Here is a 22,578-nt window from a genome sequence, read left to right as displayed (position 1 = left end):
GAATAAAATAACCATACTCCAGTGACGCTGCGCGCCTCTCTGTGTGTGTGTGTGTGTGTGTGTGTGCGTGTTTACTTAAAAGAACGCTACATATTTTGTTTACAACTGTAATTACACTAGAGGAAAACGGATGTACACATATCTACACCCGCAATAACATCTGCTAAATATGTGTATGCGACCAATCCAATTTTATTTGATGTACCTCCATTTTTGAGAGGATAGAGTAGGCTACATATGTGCTTCAGCATGATGAGATGGAGTGACTTCATTTTTTATTGCATCCGAACGTAGGTCTCAGTTGTGCATGCATATTCTGTACAGTACGTTTGGGGAAAATATTTAAAATATGCTAAGTCAGAAACCAGCGTCTGAAAATCAAATTGGCGGGAAATACATGTTTACCACATTAAATGTAGGCCTATACCTCACACATACATCAGCTCTACACAGAGTCATAAACTTACTGAAGAACTCGATTCTAATACACCTCAAATACTTCCAGCCTGAGCAACAGCAGCATTATCCCACCACTGCCACCAGAAGGGCCATCCTGCACCCCAAAAATCTGAGGGGGCACAAAGTATGTGAGGATGGCTGGGGGGTGGTCCAACCTGGTCTCAGAGCAGTTCATATTATTCTGTCAGTAAATCTGAGAATCTCCAATTAGTATGATATGTTACGTTTCATATGGTATTTATTCATTTGTGGATGTCCATCGTCCATTTTATATGATATGTTACGGATTACAATTCGTATGATATGTCACGAATTGCAATTCGTACGATATGTTACAAATTTGCAATATATATGTTATGAATACCAATTTCTTGTGGCTAACGTTGGCGAGGGTTTAGGAATTCGGTTAAAGCGTTATTAAGGTTATGAGGTACCTTTTAAGGAGTTAGGATTAGGGAAAGGGTTAGCTAATTTGTTAAGTAGTTGCAAAGTAGATAAAAAGTTATAATAAAGTTGTCCATGATGAGATTCGAACACGCAACCTTTGGGTAGCTAGACATTCATGTTATACGCCCACCCTACCACCCTCATTTCGTTTTTGACTTAAGTAACCTTCTGCCTTATGTAACCATAGCAAACGTAACAAATCAACCTAATTTTGAGTGCCCAGGATGTACATTTACTATGTTACGTCTAGTCTATGAAACCAGGCTGAGTGGTCAGGAAGGGGGCTAGGCATTTCAAACCCCTGAAACAGCTTTTACCCTGCAATCTAGAGCCATAATCATTATGCTTCATTCTCTGTAAAAAAAAATATTTCTCCAAACATACCTCTTGAGCTGTCTCTATCCTCCTGACAGGTGGTTATTATTTTAAAGAAACAAACTATGCATCTCTGCTAAAAATCTGTGTAAAAGATTGAAAGGAATGTGAGTCTTATTCAGTACGTTTAGTTATTGCATGCTTTTCTAAAGTCTACCAACCTTGCCACAGCACGTATGCCAGCTAAGATAGTTAGACAAGCTAGTGTTGAAGTCAGAGGTTTAGATACACCTTAGCCAAATACATTTAAACTCAGTTTTTCACAATTCCTGACATTAAATCCTAGTAAAAAATCCCTGTCTTAGGTCAGTTAGGATCACCACTTTATTTTAAGAATGTGAAATGTCAGAATAATAGTAGAGTGATTTATTTCAGCTTTTATTTCTTTCATCAAATTCCCACTGGGTCAGAAGTTTACATAGTATTTGGTAGCATTGCCTTTAAATTTAACTTGGGTCAAACGTTTTGGATAGCCTCCCACAAGCTTCCCACAATAAGTTGGGTAAATTTTGGCCCATTCCTCCTGACAGAGCTGGTGTAACTAGGTCTCCTTGCTCGCACACCATTTTTCAGTTCTGCCCACACATTTTGTATGGGATTGAGGTCAGGGCTTTGTGATGGCCACTCCAATACCTTGACTTTGTTGTCCTTAAGCCATTTTGCCACAACTTTGGAAGTATGCACGGGGTCATTGTCCATTTGGAAGACCCATTTGCGAACAAGCTTTAACTTCCTGACTGATGTCTTGAGATGTTGCTTCAATATATCCACATCATTTTGCTTCCTCATGATGCCATCGATTTTGTGAAGTGCACCAGTCTCTCCTGCAGCAAAGCACCCCCACAACATGATGCTGCCACCCCCGTGCTTCACGGTTCGGATGGTGTTCTTCAGCTTGCAAGACTCCCCCTTTTTCCTCCAAACATAACGATGGTCATTATGTCATTATGTTTCATCAGACCAGAGGACATTTCTCCAAAAAGTACAATCTTTGTCCCCATGTGCAGTTGCAAATCATAGTCTGGCTTTTTTTGTGGCGGTTTTGGAGCAGTGGCTTTTTCCTTGCTGAGTGGCCCTTCAGGTTATGTCGATATAGGACTCGTTTTACTGTGGATATAAATACTTTTGTACCCGTTTCCTCCAGAATTTTCACAAGGTCCTTTGCTGTTGTTCTGAGATTGATTTGCACTTTTCGACCACCAAAGTACGTTCATCTCTAGGAGACAGAACACGTCTCCTTCCTGAGGGGTATGACTGCTGCGTGGTCCCATGGTGTTTATACTTGTGTACCATTGTTTGTACAGATGAACGTGGTGCCTTCAGGAGTTTGGAAATTGCTCCCATGGATGAACCAGACTTGTGGAGGTCTACAATTTCTTTTCTGAGGTCTTGGCTGATTTCTTTAGATTTTCCCATGATGTCAAGCAAAGAGGCACTGAGTTTGAAGGTAGGCTTTGAAATACATCCACAGGTACACCTCCAATTGACTCAAATGATATCAATTAGCCTATCAGAAGCTTTTAAAGCCATGACATCATTTTCTGGAATTTTCCAAGCTATTTAAAGCCACAGTCAACTTAGTGTAAGTAAACGTCTGACCAACTGGAACTGTGATATAGTGAATTATAAGTGAAATAATCTGTTTGTAAACAATTATTGGAAAAATGACATGTCATGCACAAAGTAGATGTCCTAACTGACTTGCCAAAACTATAGTTTGTTAACAAGAAATTTGTGGAGGGTTGAAAAATTAGTTTTAATGACTCCAATCTAAGTGTACGTAAACTTCCGACTTCAACAGTATATGTGTGTGTATGTATGTATGTGTGTATGTGTATATATATATATATATTTCTCTAAGAGCATTGCACACCTGGATTGCACATTATTCTTTTAAAAAATTATTCAAGCTTTGTCAAGTTGGTTATTGATCACTGCTAGACATCCATTTTCAAGTCTTTCCATAGATTTTCAAGCAGATTTAAGTCAAAACTGTAATTAGGCCACTCAGGAACATTCGATGTCCTCTTGGTAAGCAACTCCAGTGTATATCTGTCCTTGTGTTTTAGGTTATTGTCCAGCTGAAAGGTGAAGTTGTCTCCAAGTGTCTGTTAGAAAGCAGACGGAATGAACCAGGTTTTTTAAATGATTTTTCCTGTGCTTAGCTCTATTTCGTTTCTTTTTATCCCCAAAAAAACCTCTAGTTCTTGCTGATGACAAGCATACACATAACATGATGCAGCCACCGCCATGCTTGAAAATGTGAAGACTGGTACTCAGTGATGTGTTGGATTTTCCCCAAACATAATGCTTTGTATTCAGAACATAAAGATAATTTCTTTGGCACATTTTTTGCAGTTTTACTTTAGTTCCTTATTGCAAACATGATGCATGTTTTGGAATATTTTTATTCTGTACAAGCTTCCTTCTTTTCACTCTGTCATTTAGGTTAGTATTGGGGAGTAACTTCAATGTTGTTAATCCATCCTCAGTTTTCTCCTATCCCAGCCAATAAACTTTGTAACTGTTTTAAAATCCCCATTGCCCTCATGGTGATATCCCTGAGCCGTTTCCTTCCTTTCTGGCAACTGAGTTAGGAAGGACGCCTGGTTTTTGTGGTTGAATCTGTGTTTGAAATTCACTGCTCGACTGAGGGACCTTACAGATACTTGTGTATGTGTGTGGTACAGAGATGAGGAAGTCATTTAAAAAATCATATTAAACACTATTGCACACAGAGGGAGTCCATGCAACTTGTTATGTGACTTGTTGAGCACATTTCTACTCCTGAATTTATCATTTAGGTTTGCCATAACAATGGGGTTGAATACTTATTGACTCAAGACATTTCAGCTTTTCATTTTTAATTAATTTGTAACAATGTCTAAAAGCATAATTCCACTTTGACTTTATGGAGTATTGTGTGTCCAGTGACACACAATCTCAATTTAATCCATTTTAGATTCTGTCTGAAACACAATTTTTCTTGTAAAAAGTCAATGGGTGTGAATACTTTCTGAAGGCCAACATGATGGCCTTCTCTATTGAAATGTCATTTGACTCTGCAGAAAATAACTGGACTCCAAAAACGAGCAAATTGTAGTCAGCTATTAGGTTGGATTTCCTCTCACTGTTAGCAGTTGGGCTTTTGCACCTGGGCTTCCTGCATATTGCGCTGACAGACAATAACTAATCTCTCCATCATCGGCACTATAATAATGCCACTTATAAACAAGATGGAATGGATAATTTTACGTTCCCTCCCGTTACCTCTCCACTCTGGACTGCGTGACTTGAGGAGCAGGGATTAAGGAACTCAAAATCCATTGGCTCAGTTGAAACCAGCCTGTATATTCCAAACATTACACCGCACCAGAAAGCATTATTAGACACATACAGTCATGGTAGTCGACAGGATGATTTTGTTGCGCAAGTGACTTTCAAAAACTGCAATTTGAGACCTCCACTTGGACATAGCTGTTGATATCATGTGATTTCTTAATTCACAATTTTCTCCAACAATGTCCTTATCTCCCCACTCAACATCCCCCGTCCTCTCATGGCCTTGCCTGGGACTCTGGGTTGTTGCTGCCAGGGATATGAGTATGTAGGCCCATACGTGGTATTAAAAACCCATAAAAACTGACTGCCAAAAGGTCCTTCACTGCAACAGCCAGCCAGTACCAGTCTTCCTTCCTCCTGGGAAAGGTCTGAAGTCTGAACCATGGCCATTCCCACCCTATCTGCTTTCAGTATAGCCGGATACCACTTTTTGGGGCCTGTGAAATCCCACAGTTGTTCCGCAATTACAGCTGCTGTGCATAGAAGAGGGGGGCTTTTTAACAGCGAGGGGGATAGAGTTAACCCAGCTGTGTTGGGGGAGGAATCACAGCTGCAAACTAGACACACCTGTGGCACGGGCAGGGATAAAGACTAAGGATATTCACAAGGACAAGCCTAATAAAAAAATACTTCTAAAGATTTTCTCCTTTATGTTTTGGTTTTACTGTCCATGGGCCATATGATACCCATTGAAATAATATAATTAAAATAAGAGTTACGTTTTTTTGTGTGTTTTTTAATTATAAATGTCATAGATAATGCATTAATTCATGCACAGGTCCCTGATATAATCAAAACATTAAAAACTATTCAACCTAAACTCCAAGGTCATTCACTCTGGTTAAAAAAATGGTATTAAGAAGAGCTCAAATTAAGTCATGATTCCCATTAATAATGAAAACATACATCCATGATTGACACTGGAAATAATGCCACCATTTTCTGCTCTGCAATGTGGAAATTACATTAAAGCAATTTGAAAAGGCGACCTGCGGTCTCTACTGTAATTAAGATATACTACAAAATGGACAAAGGCATCAGTGAACATCGACATAGTGCATAGTTTACATGACAGCATGTGAAAAAGGGTTCCATTTGGAAAGCGAGCAAGCACAACAAAAGGGCCATTTGTTATCACATAGTCAAGTAGGTTCCTGTAGGATAATTAAACGGACAATCTCGAGGTCACCGTTTGGACTCAGCTGTCCCTCTGAGTGTCTGTTCTTCTCCTGGACTCCATCCTCGACACGACTGGCTCAGAGTTTGACAAAAGTTTGGATGTGGTGGCGTCTGTGGTGCTCCTAGGCGGAGGCTCGGCTGTGTGTGCGGCACCGCAGCAGCTCCTTTCTGTGGTCCTCGTGGTGCATGGGGCAGTAGGACTGGGGCTCACAGTGCTCCTGACAGACAGACGAGACCAGGGGAGTGAGAAATAAACTGATTACAGCCTAGCCCAACAGCCCAGATTCTATTTGAGTACTGGAGCCAAGATGATCCTCAACATTGGGGCCCCTCGGGTGTGCGTGCTTAGTCCCCTCCTGTACTCCCTGTTCACCCACGACTGCGTGGCCAAGCACGACTCCAACACCATCATTAAGTTTGCTGACGACAACAGTGGTAGGCCTGATCACTGACAACGATGAGACAGACTATACGGAGGAGGTCAGAGACCTGGCAGTGTGGTGCCAGGACAACAACCTCTCCCTCAATGTGTGTAAGACAAAGGAGCTGATTGTGGACTATGGGAAAAGGAGGCCTGGTATGGCAACTGCTCAGCAACTGACCGTAAGGCGCTACAGAGGGTAGTGTATACAGCCCAGCACATCACTGGGGCCAAGCTTCCTGACATCCAGGACCTATATACTAGGCGGTGTCAGAGGAAGGCCCCAAAATGTGTCAAAGACTCCAATCCCCCAAGTCATAGACTGTTCTCTCTGCTAACGCACGACAAGGGGTACCGGAGCACCAAGTCTAGGACCAAAAGGCTCCTTTAACAGCTTCTACCCCCAAGCCATTAGACTGCTGAACAATTCATAAAATGGCCACCCTGACTATTTACATGTACATTTTTTTTTTTGTAAATATTTTCTTAATTCTATTTCTTGAACTGCATTGTTGGTTAAGGGCTTATAAGTAAGCATTTCACAGGTCTACAACTGTTGTATTCGGGTGCATGCGACAAATAAAATTTGATTTGATTTATTGTCAGGTCCATACCTGGTGAGAGAAGTCTATGTAGCCACCCTTGAGGATAGTGCAGGGCTGGGTATTCGTTCATGCTGTGGTCCACACTGCGCAACTGGCGACACCTACAGAATGAGAAAAGCGCTCTCTCATGAGGAGAGACTTCATTTCAAATGGAATACATGCAGAAAAAAAACACATTTCTGGTCAGGAGTCAAAAGCAGATAATAGGTAATCTGCAGATTTGATACACACACACGAACACGAAAACACACACAGGAGGACGTGACAAAAAGGTATGTATGTCACGTTCTGGGTGCTCTTTCGGAGGAGAATTCACAGTGCAGCTCCAACACAAGCCTCTTATCAAATGTGTGGGCTTTTAGCCTCTGGGACAGTATGCTATCCACTGCCTCGTCTGTGTTGGGCAGGCTCAGAGCCCCCTGCAGGTGATGAGAGGGATAACACTAACTCAGACGAACACGGTTCACACTCCACATTGATATAAACAAAGATTGCACTACCCAGGGAATTATTCTCACCATAATGTGTCCTCCCTGATACTCATATGGGTAACAGCAGTCCACCACGGCAAAAGACTCAACCAAGCAGCTGAACTTCCCTTCCAGAAGAACACTCATCTGGGACAATGAGAGAATTAAGTATTTTTAGATATAATGTATCTTCCTGCAAATGTAACGTGCACTATGTTAGGAGGAGCACTACATCTCATTACACTTACTGTGTCAACCATGATGTACGTCAAGCCATGGACACATGAGAAAAGGAAAGGGCAGGAGAGAGATTCAAAATTGGGGTAAAAGGAAGGAGTCATGTTGGAAGACAGAAAAAAAGGACGAAGATCTGGGGAAGAATTATTCAAAGCTGTAGCAACAGAGATTGAACCGTGCATTGAATACAGGTTCAAGATTCACACAGGTGCAAACCTCGCTGCATGATCCATTCAGTGACATAGCATAACACAATGGGGCAAGAGCTGAAGACAAGTCTATGAGATCCAAATCACATCATCAGCTTCCTGCTCCGGGGGGGGGGGGGGGGGGGGAGATGCAGGGTAGATGGGACTTCCCAAGGCACAGGGCTCACTGTCACCTTGGAGCTGAGAGTCTGGAATAGGCATAAGACACTTTGGCTTGCCCTGAGATCTCTTCCTGGGGCCATCTAAACACAGGGGAAACCACAGCAATGCAGTCATTGTAATTCAGGTGAGATACAGAGAATGCATAATTCCTCAAAAACACACCCACAACAGAGGTGGAGAAACTTGAGCAATCCCATTCTGTCATCTAGTGGCCATAGTTGAATAAGCCACACAGGGCACTGAGCTGTTACTGAAACGTAATCATTTATGCCATTGACTGATGACAGCATTTAAATAGAGCATATTGTAGAAGGAACGATAGCATTTGCATGGGGATGTAAGTTAACCATGCATAACCCTGAATGTCAAAATGCATCCGTTCACATTCTCCTTGTTACTGAATGGACGTTCACTGAACGGAAGCTTTGGACTGCTACACAGCAACCTGAGCTAAGTGAGAAGAGTGTGTTAAACACAATGAGAATCATTTAAAAGGTAGAGTCATTCATAGGTAGAGTGCATCCACAGACTGTTCTTTACCAGGAAGGACCGTAACTTCTTAATGCGACTGCTCCCGGAACAAAGGAGAACATCATTACTTTAGATGATGCAGGTAGCAACACAATACCACTGGGATCCACAGGGCCAATGGGGACCAGGTACTCATCCCTCCACAAATTATATTAGCATTCATACGTGTTTCCAGAATGCTTCTAAACACAGGGTTCAAGTTAATGGTGTTCTTGAAGGTGAAAGGAATAAGCCTGGCACCTACAGTAGGTGCAGGAGAGCCCAAGGCCACTGGAGAAGATGTAGGCTTGTCTGCAAACCAACAGGAAATAATGTGCCAAAAAAGCATGAAATGGTGAGGATGGAGTGAAAACAGTCCACCATCAAAAAAAAGAGACCCGTTCCCAATGGACCCGAGAACAGTCAGACCCGTTCCGAAAAGTAGCGTGGAAAACAGACCCAAACAGACCTGTGCTGGTTCAGATCCGAGAGACCCGTTCAGATCCTTGCCATTGTCTCCTCTGCTTTTCTTTGGGAGTTTCCCCTGGGTTGCTGACTTGCTGTCAATATTTTTTTTTGTGTGTGTGAATGAATAGGCCTTTGTAAAACGAATTGCTCACCTTTGTGTGGTGATCCCTGTGCAGCAGCATCGTCTATACTCCCAGTGCTGAGGTTGGACAGGTCCAGACATCGCCTGCATTTCTTAGTTTCATTCCTCTGCGATGTCTAGACATGTCCAACCATCGCCGAGCAGTGTCACTAAGTAATGCAGGCAATGCATGGGATAAAGATGAGTAAATATGGAGGTATCAAGATCATGGTTGTAGTTTTAGCCTAGTCTTATTCACAAGTCATGGCACTAGCTCTCGAGAACCCAAGGGGGCCCAAAGTGGCTTGGAGCCAGTCCCTGTCTTGGGTTCTCAGCTGATTTAATGGACAGCTGTCTCCATGTGAAGTAGAATCCAGATAAATGGGGGGGGGTACTAAGCTAACATATGGAATTGTTTTAAGATGGTCATACCATAGCTATTTGGTTTTGAATTTCAGGACCCCTTTAGGTAAAACAAAGTATCATAGTAAAGGCCAAATTCAATGTTTTATCAAATAATTAGATAAAGCAGTGAACTTGGCCTTTACTACGATAGAAACACAAGACAGCTCAGGAACGAGTCCCGTTACACTTGTGGGTCATATTAGTTTGCTGTGTTGTAAAGTACTTCAGTAAAACTACTTTAAAGTACTACTTAAGGAGTTTTTTGGTGTATCTGTACTTTACCATTTATATTTTTAACAACTTTTACTTTACTTCACTTCATTACATTCCTAAAGAAAATAATGTATTTTTTTACTCCATACATTTTCTCTGACACCCAAAAGTACTTGTTACATTTTGACAGGGAAATGGTCCAATTCACACACTTATCAAGAGAACATCCCTGGTCATCCCTACTGCCTTTGATCTGGTGGACTCACTAAACACATGCTTTGTTCGTAAATTTCTGACAGTTTTGTAGTGTGCCCCTGGCTATCCATAAATTTAAAAAAGCTATAAATTGTGGTGTCTGGTTTTTATAATATAAGGAATTTGAAATGACTTGATGTACTTTTACTTGATACTTAAGTACATTTGACCAATTCCATTTACTTTTGAAACTTACAGTAAGTATATTTAAAACCAAATACTTTTAGACTCTTACTCAAGTAATATTTTACTGGGTGACTTTCACTTGAGCCATTTTCTATTAAGGTATCTTTACTTTCACTCAAGTATGACTTTTGAGTACTTTTTCCACTGTTAGGTTGTAGTTCAAACGGTTAGGACGCTACTGTCACGTCCTGACCATAGTAAGATGTGATTTTCTATGGTAGAGTAGGTCAGGGCGTGACAGGGGGTGTTTTGTGTTTTTCTATTGTTTAAGTTCTAGTTTTTCTATTTCTATGTTGTTGTTTTTTGGGGTTGATCTCCAATTGGAGGCAGCTGGTCCTCGTTACCTCTGATTGGAGATCATATTTAAGTAGGGGGTTTTCTTCCTGGGTTTTGTGGGTGATTATCTTTTGAGTAGTGTTTGTTTCTCTCTGCGTCACGGTTTTGTTTCTCTCTGCGTCACGGTTATTTATGTTTTGTAAAGTTTCACGGATTTAATAAAATGTGGAACTACAACCATGCTGCACTTTGGTCTGATCCTTTCGACAGCCGTGACAGCTACAGACAGAAGTTGTTACATCAGCATTATTGAATTGAAACGAGTCCTGTGACACTTGTTGGGGGCGTAGAGCAAAACGGAGTCTCCCCTTTCCATAGCGTGGTCATAATAATTTGTGGGATGCCATACCCCATTGATGTTTACATTTAAAATGGTTAAGGTTAAGGGTTATAGTTAGGGTGAGTAAGGGAAGGGTTTATTGTAGGGACGTTCCAAGGATCTTTGCTAAAAAATAGAAGAGAAGAGGGGTAACCATGACAACGATAACACCACGTAATTTAAAAATGGAAAAGGGACAAAGAGCGGCGTTCAGAGCAGCAAGTTATACTTCAGCGGTTTGACAACCTAAAACATATTTTCTATCACAAAAATAATACAACTGCTGCTCGCAAATTTAGACAGGAAGCATGGCATAAAATTGCAGATTCAGTCAATGCTTAACCTCTACGGGCCACGGGGGCAGTATTGAGAATTTTGAAAGAAATATGTGCCCATTTTTAACTGCCTCCTACACCAACTCAGAAGCTAGGATATGCATATTATTAACACATTCGGATAGAAAACACTCTGAATTTTCTAAAACAGTTTGAATGGTGTCTGTAAGTATAACAAAACTCATATTGCAGGCAAAAACCTGTGAAAAATAGATTTAAAAAAATGAGAATTTTGTGACTGTACTATTTAGTGTCATTGTTTTAAAGATACCACAGTGAGAAAGGATTCAGTTCGCAACTCCTACTGCTTCCACTAGATGTCAACGATCTTTAGAAAGTTGTTGGAAGCATCTGTCATGAATACAGACCGAATTAGAAAGCTTACAAGTTGACACGTCATCACTTCATTTTTTGCGCCTGCGCATGAATCTGAGAAGAGTGCCTTTGTCATTATCGTTTATTCTAGACACTTGATAGGTTGTGTGAAAATATTACTGATGTTTACTGATGTTTCACGTTAAAAATGGAACAAAAGATTAGTGCTAAACAACGTTTGACATGTTTAAACAAACGTAAATAGATTATTTACTAGGTTTTCTTTAGCTTTTCGACGTGACTTTACACTGCCCACCTCATTTTGTGGGAGCCTACTGAACGCTAACTATTTGGACATAAATTATGAACTTTGTCAAAAGAAACCACATTTGTTCTGGACCTGGGATCTCTGGCAGCGCCTTCTGATGGAGATAATCAAAGGTAAGGGGATATTTAGAATGTTATTATCGATATTAGATGATGCTAATGCTAACGGTATAGCTTAGCTTAGCTTAGCATATAGCTTATTGTTGTTAGCATAGTACCCAGTTTATGCAAAATGTGATTTCCCAGTAAAGTTATTTTGAGATCTGGCCATTCGGTAGCAATTACGAGATGATAATATATTATTCTTTGAATGACAATATTATAATTTACCAATGTTTTCGAATAGTAATTCCGTGATTTGTAATGCTGGATTCACTGGGTGCATTCGAGCCGAAAAAAATTCTGAATTTCACCGCGACTGTAAATGCTGTTTTTGGATATAAATATGAACTTGATGGAACTAAAAATGCATGTATTGTATAACATAATGTCCTATGAGTGTCATCTGATGCAGATTGTCAAAGGTAAGTGCATAATTCTAGCTAGTTTTCTGTCTGTTGATGCCCTTCTTTGAATTGGCTAAACATTACACGCAGCTATTGTCAATGTACTCTCCTCACATAACCTAACTTTATGCATTCTCCGTAATGCCTCTGAAAATCGGACAGCGTGGTTAGATTTAGGAGATATATCTTTCAAATGGAGGAAAATAGTTGATTATTTGATTTTTTGAAATGATTACTCTTGCAGTTTTGAATTCCCCGCCATGGTCACATGACAATGAATCCCAATACCGGGATAAGATCGGGATAAGATCCTCAACAGGTTTTAAGTAGCTGCCATATAGACAGCCTACAGTACCCAGTGAGTGGCAAATTAGCCCCTGTAGCTAATGTTATGTTGGGTAGAATGTTATGCTAGCTAGCGGTGGATTGATTGGTTAATAAGGATCTAACCCTTTTTTTCAATTTTCGCCTAAAACGACATACCCAATTCGAACTGCCTGTAGCTCAGGACCTGAAGCAAGGATATGCATATTCTTGATGCCATTTGGAAGGAAACACTTTGAAGTTTGTGGAAATGTGAAATTAATGTAGGACAATATAACACATTAGATCTGGTAAAAGATAATACAAAGAAAAAAACATGCAGTTTTTGAAATGCAAGAGAAAGGCCATAATGTATTATATTCCAGGCGCAATTTAGATTTCGGCCACTAGATGACAGCAGTGTATGTGCAAAGTTTTAGACTGATCCAATGAACCATTGCATATCTCTTCAAAATGTTGTATCAAGACTGCCCAAATGTGCCTAATGGGTTTATTAATACATTTTCAAGTTCAAAATTGTGCACTTTCCTCAAACAATAACATGGTATTCTTCCACTGTAATAGCTACTGTAAATTGGACAGTGCAGTTTTTAAGCTTTCTGCCCATATCAGATATGTCTATGTCCTGGGAAATATTTTTGTGACGTATAACCTCATGCTAATCACATTAGCCTACGTTAGCTCAACCATCTCACGGGGGAGACACCGATCCCGTAGAGGCTAATACTGTAGCTCTGGGTAAAGAAGTGGGCTGTCTAGCTAGCTACCTCCCTCTAGCTTGTTACTCTATGTTCAGTAGTTGGCTACATTTTGAATTGCTTTGTAGTGCCTGATAGCAGCTATAGGTAGCTAGCTGTTCAACCAGCATCTTTGAACAACTAACTAACCTTATATTCTAAACATAGTCTACTTGCGTTCCACCATGCATAGTTATCATTTGCAAATTACACAATATGAACCTATGCTTTGCTACCATATTGCAACTTCAGGTCAAACAGTGCCATGGAGAGGAAAGTTGCACACTCTCATCATGAAAAAAGTAAACAAGTCGTTGTTTTTAGATATGTATGTGTATAGAAGATGTTATACTCATTGATTCTGATTCAACTATTTTATCTACATGACAGGGTTAATCCATCTGGAGTAGAGGTCGACCGATTAATTGGCATGGCTGATTAATTAGGGCCGATTTCAAATTTTTATAACAATCTGTAATCAGCATTTTTGGCCGCCGATTATGGCCGATTACATTGCAATCCACGAGGAGACTGCGTGGCAGGCTGACCACTTATTACGCGAGTGCAGCAAGGAGCCAAGGTAAGTTGCTAGCTAGCATTAAACGTATCTTATAAAAAACAATCAATCTTAACATAGTCACTAGTTAACTACACATGGTTGATGATATTACTAGTTTAACTAGCTTGTCCTGCGTTACATATAATCAATGCAGTGCCTGTTAATTTATCATCGAATTACAGCCTACTTCGCCAAACGGGTGATGATTTAACAAAAGCGCATTCGCGAAAAAAGCACAATCGTAGCACCAATGTGCCTAACCATAATCATCAATGCCTTTCTAAAAATCAATACACATATTTTTTTAAAGCTGCATATTTAGTTAGAAGAAATTCTTGTTAGCAAGCAATATTAAGTAGGGAAATTGAGTCACTTCTCTTGTGTTCAGTGCAAGCAGAATCAGGGTATATGCAGCAGTTTGGGCCGCCTGGCTCGTTGAGAGCTGTGTGAAGACCATTTCTTCCTAACAAAGACCGTAATTAATTTGCCAGATTTTTACATAATTATTACATAACATTGAAGGTTGTGCAATGTAACAGCAATATTTTGACTTAGGGTTGTCACCCGTTTGATAAAATACGGAACGGTTTCGTATTTCACTGAAAGAATAAACGTTTTGTTTTCTAAATGATAGTTTCCGGATTTGACCATATTAATGACCAAAGGCTCATATTTCTGTGTGTTTATTATAATATAATTAAGTCTATGATTTGATATGCTAGAACAGTTTGACTGAGCGGTGATAGGCAGCAGCACGCTTGTAAGCATTCATTCAAACAGCACTTTCCTGCGTTTGCCAGCATATCTTCGCAATGCTTGAAGCATAGCGCTGTTTAAGACTTCAAGCCTATCAACTCCCGAGATTAGGCTGGCAATACTATAGTGTCTATAAGAACATCCAATAGTCAAAGGTATATGAAATACAAATGGTATAGAGAGAAATAGTCCTATAAATTCATATAATAACTGCAACCTAAATATTGAAGACTCATGTTAAAAGGAACCACCAGCTTTCATATGTTCTCATGTCCTGAGCAAGGAACTTAAACGTAAGCTTTTTTACATGGCACATATTGCACTTTTACTTTTTTCTCCAACACTGTGTTTTTGTATTATTTAAACCAAATGTAACATGTTTCATTATTTATTTGACACTAAATTGATTTTATGTATTATATTAAGTTCAAATAAAAGTATTAATTCAGTATTGTTGTAATTGTCATTATTACAAATATATATTTATATAAAAATCGTCCGATTAATCGGTATCGGCTTTTTTTGGTCCTCCAATAAATCGGTATTGGCGTTAAAAATCATAATTGGTAGACCTCTAATCTGGAGTAAAACGAAGTTGGGTGCAGGTCAAGGTGAAATATAAGAATATGGTACAAACAGGTGAGTTGCACAGTCAGTGCCCCTAACTCTCCACTGTGACGTTTTGTCAAGATACAATGTACAATATAATCTCTGATTCCAGACCAAAAAAAGAAGAGAGGCATATGACCAGGGAAGGCCCACTGCAACCTACATTTTCTGCTGCAGAGGAACTGATGGATGAAACCCAAAAGTTATGTTCCACTATAGACTGTATGACAGGAGAAACCTCCTCCACAGAGCTTGAGTCAACACTCTACCGCTCAAACTTTGTGAGAGGCAAGTCTGATCCTTTGGGATCATCTCTGCATCTTTTATTCGATCTGGCATGGACCTCACCATGGTTTTATTAACAAGAGCATTATGCTTTTGCTGTGCTAGCAAACCACATGACATCAGAGGAGACAGCAGCAGAATCTGGGTCTGAAGTGTCTTTGAATAATGTGAGTTACGAAAAGCTATAGAAAACATTCAAGCAGTGGTTACTTAGCCTACAGTACTTTTGTTAATTTGACCGCTGTATGTTTTAGGTACCAGTCATATACATTGACAATGCAGAAGAAATCACGTTAGAATCCTCTACACATGAGGTAGGCATAATACCGTTTATTTAGAAGAGATTTGTGCGGTTGGAAAATGTTAGTGGAATTTGTTAAATACATTTATTGATGTATACATTATCATTGAAAGTGAAAAAGTATTGTGGGAGTGGCCTAATGAGTAATCAGACATCATGGATAAAGATAATGGCCTAAACATTACACCTCATAGGGTCCAGGCATAAATGAGAACCTGCCTGAGGCCACACTATCCACTTCCTAAACATGGGACAGAGGTAAGATTATTACACTCACTCAATGATAAGTTGTTTAAAAAAAGTGCTTGCCATATAAGGCCTGAAATTTCTACATTATGAATACAATGTACTGAGAAAATGGGTGAAATGGCCGTCGTTAAACAATTACAATTATGCATTTGATTTAAATCAATGTTTTTCAGGGTGACAAACTAAGAAATCCCTCAAATGTCAATGTGAAGGACTTGTATGTTAAATTCTTGCAACAGGAGATCAACTACAGGAAATTAAAGACGCAAATGATTACCTTGGAGATGAAATTACTTGAGAAACAATTAAATGTACATTTCACAACTTAATGTTTACAGGATGTCATAAAAAAAGCAGTATCATGTTGGTATAATTGTAGAAGGACGGTTAAATAAATAATAAACTAAGAGCTTTGTATGAACAGTAAGTCAAAGTTGGTGGAATTCAAGACCCAAAATTGGGGAAACTAACTGGATGTCCGTTCAGAATGTATATTAACTTTTCACATCACTTCAACAACCAGTTCTCATGTTTCTAATTTAACTAATTTAGGATTTATTCTAGTGATGCACCGATATTTTCCTTGCCCAAAAAAACGATACCTATATTAAACATTTTAGCTGCCTTTTAAGCATTCTAGTACAGTTAAATAGTTAACACACACACACACACAAACACGGACGGACGCAGCGGTTTAAGGCACTGCATCTGAGTGCAAGAGGCGTCACTGCAGTCCCTGGTTCGAATCCAGGCTGTATCACATCCGGCCGTGATTGGGAGTCCCATAGGGCGACAGACAATTGGCCCAGCTTTGGCCGGGGTAGGCCGTCATTGTAAATAAGATTTTTTTCTTAACTGACTTGCCTAGTTAAATAAAAGGTTACGCACACACCACACTGACACAAAAATTATTTTGTTGGCATTTACGTATGTCCCCATTACCAGTAAAACATAATCAACACCTATTTCTTTCACTTACTTGCTGTGCTGTTTCATTGTTCATTTGTTCAGTCGTTCCATTCTCAACCAGGATTTCTATGGAACGCCTTTTGAGTCTTTGCATGTCAAAAAATATACTATTTAACACTATTTGACGTGTCAAATAACACAATTTGACTTGTCAATTAAGCTTGTTGACCAATCAGGACCTGAATATGACTGCACCTCACATAATAATTGAACACGTTCATAAATTTTTTACATAGTTATTACACATTGATTACACCATCACTAGTATTTCATATGTCACAATGATTCATCCCTACGTATGCTATGATGCCGTTGAAGTTGTCTCGCGCACCTACAGTGCTGTTCATAAAAAAAAGCTAGCTAGCTAGCTAATGGGTGCAAACAATGTTCTTCCTCAAAAACTGTGCAAAATGACAATCTGTTTCAGTAGCTATAGTTAGCTAGCTAACTATATAGCTAAGTGTCATCATCTAAAATAACCCTAATTTATAAGACAGTTCTTATTTGATTAATGGTGGTCGGACCCATCTATGTGAAGCTAGCCACAATAAGGATTAGCCACAAGTGGACTTTGCAGTTAGCCTTCAAAATAAAAGTGTGTCATAATTTTACTATTTGTATTAATTTGCATCACTGTCAAATGACATACTTTTATTTTGAAAGGAAAAACGGCAAATTCCACTATTATGCCTAATCCTTATTGTGGCTAGCTTCACAACACATAACCCGGTCCGGTCGAGCATCACTAGCCAGATGAAGCTAGCTGGCTGCTTACAACGGTTAAGTAGCTGGCTAGCTATTTATTTTCATGAACTGAAGCTCAATTTCAATAGGCGAACTACAAGTGGCGATTCCTAAATCATTGCTAAGAATAATGAAAATGACTGCAGTTTCTACTGGTCATTGTTTTCAGGCTGGCTGTATTGGTGCTAGCTAGGTACCAAGCTAAAGCTAGCTACCCCAGAAGTAGGCGGTCGAACAAATGATGCTTTATTATAAACGCGGTATTGAAAACACATCGTTCGTGGCCGGTGTTTGCAGACTTTTTTTGTACAGCTTTGACAATTCTACTGTATCTTTTTTGATAAGCAAAGACCCAAACGGCGTTGCATAGTATTGTAACGACCCTGGGTTTATAAGCGTGGATATCGACTCTGCCGCTGGAGCATGCTTTTGCGGCACAGTCGATAGCGAGCTGGGCTAGAAGGTTGAGGGTTCGAGGCCTCCTCCCTGCCTGTTTCATTACAGTATGTATGTCGTGAAGCTAGTAGTAGTGACGCTATTACTGTGTAACTCCGGTAGGGCAACATCTGAAAAATAGCACACTTGGTAGTGTGTGCTCGACCAGTCGGCGAAAGCCAACATCACCCACGACAGAGAACGGTTGATTGTCAAGGGCAATGAATTCCATTATCTTGGTTTTAATGGATGTTGCCATTGAGTTGTCTTGCTGAAATGTTCTTACTCTTTCAAATGACTGCTCGACTTGTTGGCTGCTCAATCCACACAGCAGACATTGTGGGCTAAATTAGGAATGCTGTGTTGCACGTGAAGCACAACATTTGTTTCTCTTCTCAGTCATGAACCACAAGGAACATAAATGAATCACCCTTATGTTGTTATTGCAATCTTCCAGTTTAACTTTTTTAATAAATGTCCCTTTTTCAAATAAACATTTGTCAACAGATTCCTTCTTCCGATACCATTTACTAATCTCTGGAGAGCATATTGCTGCAGTGTCTGTAATCACTCACTTTTATTCAGTCACTTAGTGGAGCGAGTCCTCTCTTACCCTCTTGGCTTTTTGGGGTGAAATTGTCATAACACTTGTCTGCAGCGATGCTATCCCTGATTGCTGTACCAGCTTGAAGATCACAGTGAACAGGCTCTGGGTTTTTGCAGGGCATCCAATTGATACAGGGTGGTGCCTCACAAATGATGGCAATGTTATGAAGGACCATGCATTCCACTAGTATGTCACGCTCTCTGTGGTAATACCCGGAGACCCTTCAAACAACCAAACCAGGCCCTTAACGTGGTGAATGTTGTCTTAATGCATGCTTTTTTTCTCGTACAGTGCCTCATTGAAACAGCTCTCAGCACCTGGTTTAGGATTCAGGTATGACGTCATAATGGCAACCTGAAAAGTAGGGGAGGTAAGAGAGACATGCTGAAATCATAGAACTTGTAGGAAATTGTAACATTTTTCATTGTGTTTGTGCAATATTGATGCCACCTTGCTGAAACTGATGCTACAGTGTACTCTCTTGGAGTATGTTGAAGTCATTCACAGATCCAGGCCACTTTGCCTCAATGTTTGTGATAAGACATTGCAAATCACAAACAATCTGGAAAATATTTAAATGCTTTGAGTTTTCATTTTCACATGAGATTTGCTATAGGAATATATTTTTAAAAAAAATAATTTATTTGGCACAGTTGAGAGCATAGCATTTACAGCTTTGCCAATAATACCCGTACATTTATCCTACGAAATTCTCTGTTTTGTGAAATCCAATCTGGTCTCAGAGCATTTCGTATTATTCTGGACCTAAAGGTTGCGAGAGCGAATCTAATCTTGGACAACTAGCATTTTAGTTCATTAGCAACTTTTCAACTATTTACTACTTTTTAGCTACTTTGCAACTAAAAAAAAAGAAACGTCCTCTCACTGTCAACTGCGTTTATTTTCAGCAAACTTAACATGCGTAAATATTTGTATGAACATTACAAGATTCAACAACTGAGACAAACTGAACAAGTTCCACAGACATGTGACTAACAGAAATGGAATAATGTGTCCCTGAACAAAGGGGCGGGGGTCAAAATCAAAAGTAACAGTCAGTATCTGGTGTGGCTACCAGCTGCATTAAGTACTGCTGTGCATCTCCTACTCATGGACTGCACCAGATTTGCCAGTTCTTGCTGTAAGATATTACCCCACTGTTCCACCAAGGCATCTGCAAGTTCCCGGACATTTCTGGGGGGAATGGCCCAAGCCCTCACCCTCTGATCCAACAGGTCCCAGACGTGCTCAATGGGATTGAGATCCGGGCCTTGCAGGAAATTAGGCACAGAACGAGCAGTATGGCTGATGGCATTGTCATGCTGGAGGGTCATGTCAGGATGAGCCTGCAGTAAGGGTACCATAAGAGGGAGGAGGATGCCTTCCCTGTAACGCACAGCGTTGAGATTGCCTGCAATGACGACAAGCTCAGTCCGATAATGCTGTGAACACACTGCCCCAGACCATGACGGACCCTCCACCTCTAAATCGATCCCAATCCAGAGTACAGGCCTCAGTGTAACACACATTCCTTCGACGATAAACGTGAATCCGACCATCACCCCTGGTGAGACAAAACCGCAACTCGTCAGTGAAGAGCACTTTTTGACAGTCCTGTCTGGTCCAGCGACGGTGGGTTTGTGCCCATAGGCGACATTGTTTGCCGGTGATGTCTGGTGGGGACCTGCCTTACAGCAGGCCTACAAGCCCTCAGTCCAGCCTCTCTCAGCTTATTGCGGACAGTCTGAGCACTGATGGAGGGAATGTGCGTTCCTGGTGTAACTCGGGCAGTTGTTGTTGCCATCCTGTACCTGTCCCGCAGGTGTGATGTTCGGATGTACCGATGATCCTGTGCAGGTGTTGTTACATATAGTCTGCCACTGCGAGGACGATCAGCTGTCCATCCTGTCTCCCTGTAGCGCTGTCTTAGGCGTCTCACAGTACAGCCATTGCAATTTATTGCCCTGGCCACATCTGCAGTCCTCATGCCTCCTTGCAGCATGCCTAAGGCATGTTCACGCATATGAGCAGGGACCCTGGGCATCTTTCTGTTGGTGTTTTTCAGAGTCAGTAGAAAGGCCTCTTTAGTGTCCTAAGTTTTCATAACTGCGACCTTAATTGCCTACCATTTGTAAGCTGTTAGTGTCTTAATGACCATTCCACAGGTGCATGTTCATTCATTGTTTATGGTTCATTGAACAAGCATGGGAAACAATGTTTAAACCCTTTACAATGAAGATCTGTGAAGTTATTTGGATTTTTACGAATTATCTTTGAAAGACAGGGTCCTGAAAAAGGGACGTTTCTTTTTTTGCTGAGTTTACTTAGCATGTTAGCTAACCCTTCCCTTAACCTTAACGTTAACACTTTAACCTAACTCCTAAACTTAACCCTAACCCAAGGGCGGGCATAGTACGGCACTTCAATCCGGCCCACGAGAAATACAAACTTTTTTCTCCCCAATTTCGTGGTATCCAATTTGTAGTTAGTCTTGTCCCATCACTGCAACTCCCGTACGGACTTGGGAGAGGTGAAGGTCAAGAGCCATGCGTCATCCGAAACACGACCCAGCCAAGCTGCACTGCTTCTTGACACAATGCCCGCTTAACCCAGGATCCAGCCGCACCAATGTGTCGGAGGAAACACTGTACACCTAGCGACTGTGTCAGCGTACATGCGCCCAGCCCGCCACAGGAGTCGCTAGAGCGCAATGGGACAAGGAAATCTCTGCTGGCCAAACCCTCTCCTAACCCAGACAACGCTGGGCCAATTGTGCGCTGCCTCATGGGTCTCCAGTCACGGCCAGCTGTGACACAGCCTGGGATCGAACCCAGGTCTCTAGTGATACCTTAGATCGCTGCGCCACTCGGGAGGCCCCCGCAGATTGATTTTAACAAACAATTGTTCCCCCAAAAAATGCATCCCTCAGTTGAATTTCAAAATCCTGATGTGGCCCTCGAGTCAAAAAGTTTGCCCACCCCTAGCTTAGCATTAGGTAGTCCTAGTGTTAATAATTATTTAACTAGTTTACAGTTTAACTTACTCCCAAAAGCATTGACCTAACCTTACTCTCAAAGAATACATCACCTGCTATTCTACAAAAACTATTACATTTCTTGTTGAGAGCAAATGACCAAGGAACGACACGAAATGAAGGAGATTCTTGCCAGTGAGAAGTATACTCTCCATATGGCTCTCCGTATTTGCTCAAGTTTCCTTCGTCACCGACTATGCATAAATTATACACACGCGAAAAATGTTTAATCAATGCACCGTGTTTGCATTACTGTAAGCCCACAGCTGCCGAGAGTATCGTTGCTCAACGACGGTGCCAACAGATCTGCCAGGTATACATTACAATGAGACGAGAAGTGAGAAGTGATACCTTCCATTATTGTAGTCTTCAGAAAAACTGGATTTTGTCTGTCTTTGAACAAACGCTTGTGCCCCGATGTCAATTGGATCTAGTAAAAATGGAAACGCTATTGTCCAAACACTGCGTGCAAATGCTTAAAGAAATGTTCATTTGTACAGACAGAACTTCAAAATAAAAGCCCCCAAATAAAAAATGTATAAAAAATTGCAAAAAACATGTTTGTTTTCCCATTCACTTCAGAATAAATACTCTAACTTCTGGAATATTAGCTTGCTAGCTAGATCTAAATGTACAGAATGGTTACCTGGAGGAAAATGGGGGAGGGTCATGCGTTTAAAATTTCATTCAAGGGGAGGGTTTAGTATTTTTTTAACTAGTCCAGCGGAGGGTCATGTACAGTGCATTCGGAATGTGATATTTCAGTT

At 40.6% G+C, this 22,578-nt stretch overlaps 1 protein-coding gene across 8 annotated transcripts; it reads right to left on the bottom strand.

Annotated features, from left to right (window-relative positions):
* Window positions 1-5,338: 5,338 nt before the first annotated feature.
* Window positions 5,339-22,287, bottom strand: LOC115154813 (M-phase inducer phosphatase 3-like). 8 transcript variants are annotated; one of them, XM_029701416.1, is made up of 6 exons: window positions 7,703-7,864; window positions 7,547-7,652; window positions 7,347-7,445; window positions 7,114-7,247; window positions 6,838-6,929; window positions 5,339-6,020 (listed from the first exon to the last, which is right to left on the bottom strand). In XM_029701416.1, the coding sequence occupies exons 2-6, from the start codon at window positions 7,637-7,639 to the stop codon at window positions 6,010-6,012; spliced, it is 429 nt and encodes a 142-aa protein (XP_029557276.1). In that variant the 5' UTR covers window positions 7,640-7,652; window positions 7,703-7,864; the 3' UTR covers window positions 5,339-6,009. The 8 variants fall into 8 exon arrangements, 5 of the variants coding, with proteins under 5 accessions (XP_029557276.1, XP_029557279.1, XP_029557277.1 ...); XR_003867950.1 differs by having other exon boundaries at window positions 7,060-7,247; window positions 7,547-7,864; XM_029701419.1 differs by lacking the exons at window positions 7,547-7,652; window positions 7,703-7,864 and adding an exon at window positions 22,163-22,287.
* Between the last annotated feature and the right edge of the window lie 291 nt (window positions 22,288-22,578).

Source organism: Salmo trutta, chromosome 19 (genome assembly GCF_901001165.1).
Source record: "Salmo trutta chromosome 19, fSalTru1.1, whole genome shotgun sequence".
Lineage (NCBI taxonomy): Eukaryota > Metazoa > Chordata > Actinopteri > Salmoniformes > Salmonidae > Salmo > Salmo trutta.
Note: the sequence above shows the minus strand (reverse complement) of the source record. Positions and strands in the feature narration are given on the sequence as shown.